General features: G+C 48.4%; 1 protein-coding gene across 1 annotated transcript; it reads right to left on the bottom strand.

The window, feature by feature from the left end:
* Positions 1 to 286: 286 nt before the first annotated feature.
* Positions 287 to 3,171, bottom strand: LOC133916265 (uncharacterized). The gene is made up of 3 exons (XM_062359876.1): positions 2,830 to 3,171; positions 1,956 to 2,413; positions 287 to 1,881 (listed from the first exon to the last, which is right to left on the bottom strand). Exons 1-3 carry the CDS (start codon positions 2,893 to 2,895, stop codon positions 594 to 596), a joined length of 1,812 nt encoding a protein of 603 aa, XP_062215860.1. The 5' UTR covers positions 2,896 to 3,171; the 3' UTR covers positions 287 to 593.
* Positions 3,172 to 5,431: the final 2,260 nt, after the last annotated feature.

The following is a 5,431-nucleotide window of genomic DNA, read 5'->3' as shown; positions in this document are numbered from 1 at the left end:
AGCGACCCCGTCGTCCCCGCCAAAGCGTTGGCTGGATGCGATGCAAAGACGGGTGAGAACAAAGCGAGAAGAGGAACCACAGAGCAAATGATGTGTAGCAACAATGCAGCAGAGACCACTGAGGACCGAGAGGCCAGTATGTATGTATAGTATGTTCATGGGGTGGAGCGCAGCAGAACCTAATCTCGAGGTGAAAACCTGTACAGGGCAGCAAGTAGCAGTAGCAAGCAGAGCAGATTCCACAGAGCAAACATGCGGAAGGAGCTAACAACGGCAAGGCCCAAGAGGAGAACTAACGGCATTGTAACAACTCACATTCAAGAAGATGCCACCAAAATTTCCCATCCACTGACCACAACCTCCTCTCATCCTGCATCCCAGCATTTTTTTCTCACACCCTTTTTTTCTTCTCATTTTCGGTTTTTTCCTCTCATACTAATTCCCCAACTGTACAACAGCGCGTTGGACCAGACAATTCAAACCCATCTCCTTTTTCCCGCCACCTCGCTGGATCTCACGTACCACCCGTCGCGGTGCACGCCACGTCGCACATGTGTTGTGTCCTCACTGGTGCTGGTGGGACTCATCACTCATCAGCAGCTCATCGCCTCGCACTTCACCGGGAGGGCGCGGTCGAATCCGCCGCGGGACAGCAGGGTTCCCACCACAGCCATGTCGCGGCAGAACACCCCCTGGTACACCGGGGCCGTCGACGTCACGGTGGTCACCGGCGTTTTGGATATTGGTACGGTCGCCGCCTTGGCCTTTGGTTTCACCGTCTGGCCCGGTGGGCTTCTTGGACGAGCGTTCTCCGTGTCCTTGGATTTCTCCGCCACCGGTGCAGCTTCTTGCTTGGCCGCCAATGCTGCCGCCGCGGCTTCCTTCGCCCTCTGCCTCTCGGCAGCCTCCTCGTCCAACACGGCTGACAAGATGAACGAGTACCCCTTCTGCAGCATCCGGTATAGCAGCAGTGCGGACATGCGCGCCTGGTCACGCACCGCCTCAAGGTCGCGGTGCTCGTCCACAAGCTCCAGCCGTTCGCCAAACACCACGGCACGGTCTGGCTTTAGTTTGAGGGAGAGCAGCAACTGCGCGCGTTCCAGCTCAGAGCGTGTGCATCCGCGCCGCACGCCCAGCAGCAAGTAGTAGTCGATGTTGCACGCATCGCCGGCGGCGACGCAGCTGCGGAGTCCTTGGATGCGGGCGGTCAGTTTGCGGTGCGCGCCGGCGATCTCGCGGTAGCGCACCCCACCCTGCGGTCGCCACCGGGGCCCCGGAAGCTTGCCATCCCGGAGCGCGGCGTCGTAAAGAAGTTTCAGGTGGTCAAGGTCACGGAGACAATCGGCGAGTGCCCCCACGGACTGAAGGAGGTCGGCACGGGCACGGAGCGCCGGGATGTAGGCAGGGTCCAGAGCGAGTGCACGGTTGCAGTCCGCGATGGCGGCGGCTGGGTGGCCACCGGCCTGGAACGCAACGGCACGGCCTACGAGACACGCGGCGGCGAAGGGGTGCGGCAGCACGCCACGACGTGCCTCCAGTATCTTAGAGAAATGGCGAACAGCCTCGGCCGGGAGGCCCGCGTCGAGCGCGGCCATGGCAGCCGCGCGGCGGCGGAGCAGGAGCTTCACGTGCGCGAGGAGCTGAGACACACCCTCCGATTCCATGGCCGGTATTATGAACGCCGAACCGGAGATGGATGTTTTCCCCAACGGCACGGAGGCAACCGCTGCGGCGGCGGCCGACGATGAGAAGCTATCGTCTGACCAGCAGACACTCTCGCGACGGAACGCTGCCGATGCCAGGCGGCGACCAGTCTGGAGCAGCACCATGGCGTCCTCTATGAGGCCGAGGTGGAAGCAAGCTTTGCCCAGGACCAAGTACCTGTTGATTGGTACCAACCATTACAAATCTGTGTGATTTGCCAAATCAAAGTGCGCTTGGTGAACGTTGCATACCTCCATTGGGTGTCTGTGTTGGGGTTCTTGGAAAGGCCGGCAAGGACGCGGCGCTTGAGCTCGGATATATCGAAGCAGCGGAAGGAACGGACGGCCCCGGTGCCAGGTTCGGTGTCGTCGGAACGATGGCGGTCGGGCGAAAGGAGCTTGGCACGGGAGATTGTGCCGAGGTCACCGGAGCCGGAGGACAACAAGGACGCAGACGATGACGACGAGGTGTCGTCGCTGGAGCAGGACTTGCCGCAGCTGGGGATGTAATCGCGGAGCATTTCCGCGACCTCCCGGTACCGCCGCAGCGCGAGGAGCGCGCGCGCCCGCAGCTCCAGGGCAGCCTCCATCCGCGGTGACAGCTCCAGTGCAGCGTCCACCAGGCCGAGCGCAGCCACCGCGTCCCCGCCGCCGGCCTCTGGCGCCGCCGCAAGAATCGCCCTCGCCTCCCGCAGATACTTGTCGATCACCTGAGCCATACCGGGAAGGCCACACAAACATCAGATTTTCCGCACCAAATGTTGGATTTTCGCTCGAACAGAGCAAGATTGACCAATCTGAGAAAAACTATTTTTTTGGGGGGACAAAACAAACTGAAACAAGACAATCAGACAGGATGCGCTTAAACCAAGCTGTTCTTGAGCGAAACAAACAAAATGCACGCACAGCAAGCTTCGAAGATCCAAATAGTTCTTGACTGTCCTGGCATTTGGACCCCAAGACCAGACAACTGCTCAAACCGAAGGCACAATCTTGGCATTCGTGCTGTACCAAGAACCAAGCAGTTCTTACACGCCAAGAACCATTCGCGAGGCGAGGAACCAGGAGGAAGGAGAACCCAACCCAACAATGGAGGTAGCACAGGAGGATGAGCACCAACACTAACCTTCCTGTTGCTGAGCAGCCACTTCCTCTTCTTCTCCGGAACAGAAGAAGGCGAGGACACCGCCATTGCCTCCCTCGCATCAATCGGCAGAAGAGAGGGGGAGTGGGAGGATGTAGGAAGGCTGGAAGAGCAAGGCAAGAAGGCAGGAGGAGAGAGGAGGTTATATATACGGATCCAGTACTGCTCCCAAATCTATCGCCTCGCGTATTTCGTAAGCTTTTCTCGGTTTGAATTGAGTGGGGGAAGAAATGGGGTAGAGGAATACAATGCACAAGAGAGAGAAATGCCAGCTTTGAGTCCTTTGACTGCACTGCACCCCCACTTTCTCTCCCCTCTCCTATCCTCTCTCTCTCGCTGCTTTCCCTTCCAGAGAAAGCTTCGACCCCTCACATCCTAGCGGGCCAAAGATGCTTATCCAACAGTACCTCTTATCCCTCAACGCTAATAAGAGGCTCAGTAAATTAAAATTGAGTAAATTCACAAAACTACGTATACTTTAATAAACTTATAGTAAAACTATAATTTTAATATCAATTTTATCATAAAGCTACAGATTTAGCATCAATTTTATCGTAAAACTACAGATATTTCGTAAAATTACCGTGAATCGTAAAATTACAAATTTAAGTAACATTTTCACAAAACTACAAATTTATTTCCAATTTTATCGTTAAACTATAGGTTCTATCGCATACTTGTTAACCTAATAAATAAGCTCCGCTTACAGTCACATAAACTCTCAGACGGTCTATTTTATAAGCTGACAACTGCTATGAGACTGCAAACGTGCTCGATCGTCATGGTAATAGGGTTAGAAATTGCTCTTCCAAAATCCGTAGTTTTGCAAAAAAATTAGTATTAAATCTGTAGTTTTGTGAAATTAGAGTGTCTTTAGATTAGAGGATTTTCATACGATTTTTGTAGGATTCACTTCCTAAGGATTTTTTCCTATGAGGTCTCTTTGGAACATAGGAATGGAAAGGAAATAATCCTATGGAATTCTTTCCTATGCCCAGTTTCACAGGAAAACAAGAATGTGGTTAGATCTCTTGGAAAGAATCCTGACATGAAATGATCGCGTGCTCGCACGTCACTTGCTCCACTCGCAATGCTCGTGGCGGTCAAACTTTTGACATTACGCGTTCATCGGGAAGGAAACCAACAGAAAATTACTATTTTGTTCAAATTCAAAGTGTTTTGCAAGTTTTAGATTACCATGTTTTTCCTATGGTGCTGTCAAAGGGTTTCTCTTTATCTATTCCTGTGTTTTCAATTCTTATAGGATTCAGGAAACGTGGCATCTCAAATCCTACGTTTTTTCTATCCCTACAAATTTTCTATGGAAAATCTACTATTCGCCATCGAATAACTACTAATTTTACAATCTACCATCGAATAAATTCTGTTTACTTCTATACTATCGAATAAATATTTCAGTTCCTTATATGCCATCGGCTTTCGATACTGCCCTCCGCTATACTGTTCATGAACAGTACCCGGGAATAAAAAAGGGCAACAAATATGTCGATTTTTGTGCCCGCTCTATAATTTATAATCAACCCATTTTAACTGTATTCACCTAAAAATACTGTGTAAAATTCAAACTAAAATTTCTCAAAATGAGCTACTTTTGTAATACTGTGCATTACAAAGAACTAATTTTTTCACCGCGGGAGATAATTTTAGAAATTATTACATCACATTAGAGGAATATTAGTAAATTTTCTTAGATTTTTTGTAAATTTTTATGAGGCTTAAAAATTGCAAGAAGTTACAAAAGTAGTACATTTTGAAGAATTTTAGTTTGAATTCTATACAGTATTTTTAGGTGAATACAGTTAAAACGGGTTGATTATGAATTATAGAGCGTGCACAAAAATCGACATATTTTTGTGACTTTTTTTATTCACGGGGTACTGTTCATACTGTTTATGATGCAGCGGAGGGTAGTATCGGAAGCCGATGGCATATAAGGAACTGAAATATTTATTCGATGGTATAGAAGAAACAAAATTTATTCGATGACGAATTGTAGAATCAGTAATTATTCGATGGCAAATCGTAGATTTTCTTATTTTTCTATCATGCGTTCCACATGAGCGCTTTATTTAAATCTGTAATTTTACAATAATTTTATCACAATATCTATAGTTTTCAATAAAATTAAAATTAAAATCTTAATTTTATTAAAATATCTATAGTTTTACGAAAATTTACTCAACTAAAAGCTCTCGTATAGGGTGGTGAGCTTTTCAAAGGGCGGAGAGAGAGTAGAAAAAACAGTCGTGCTGCCCCACGACTACTCCCTTCCTCTACACCCAACCATTTTCTCTCCTTTTCTTTTCCTCTTGCAATCTTTTCCCCTCTTTTCCATGGTTCGTTTATTCGCTTTCTTATTTTAGGTTTCCAAAGTGTGGAGCATCGTATTAGGAGTTTCTTTAAACCGAAAATTTCGGTTCTCAAAGTTAAGCTAGGCAATCATCATCCTGTCAGCTGCACATGCTACACATACATTTCGTCCCATTTTTTATGGTATTTTAGTTGGTGCAAAGTCTACTCAAATTACTCATACCTCACCTACCAAATTTGGGTTACTTTAAAT

The sequence above is a fragment of the Phragmites australis genome, chromosome 4, assembly GCF_958298935.1.
Source record: "Phragmites australis chromosome 4, lpPhrAust1.1, whole genome shotgun sequence".
NCBI classification, from domain to species: Eukaryota; Viridiplantae; Streptophyta; class Magnoliopsida; order Poales; family Poaceae; genus Phragmites; species Phragmites australis.
This window is presented reverse-complemented; position numbering and strand designations above follow the sequence as displayed.

Bases quoted from the DNA above. Each gene is read 5' to 3' on its own strand.
- LOC133916265 (XM_062359876.1), bottom strand. From the start codon at position 2,895: ATGGCGGTGTCCTCGCCTTCTTCTGTTCCGGAGAAGAAGAGGAAGTGG. The intron at 2,414-2,829 runs GTTAGTGTTGGT...GGTATGGCTCAG, and splicing joins GGCTGCTCAGCAACAGGAAG to GTGATCGACAAGTATCTGCG. The intron at 1,882-1,955 runs GTATGCAACGTT...ACCAATCAACAG, and splicing joins AACACAGACACCCAATGGAG to GTACTTGGTCCTGGGCAAAG.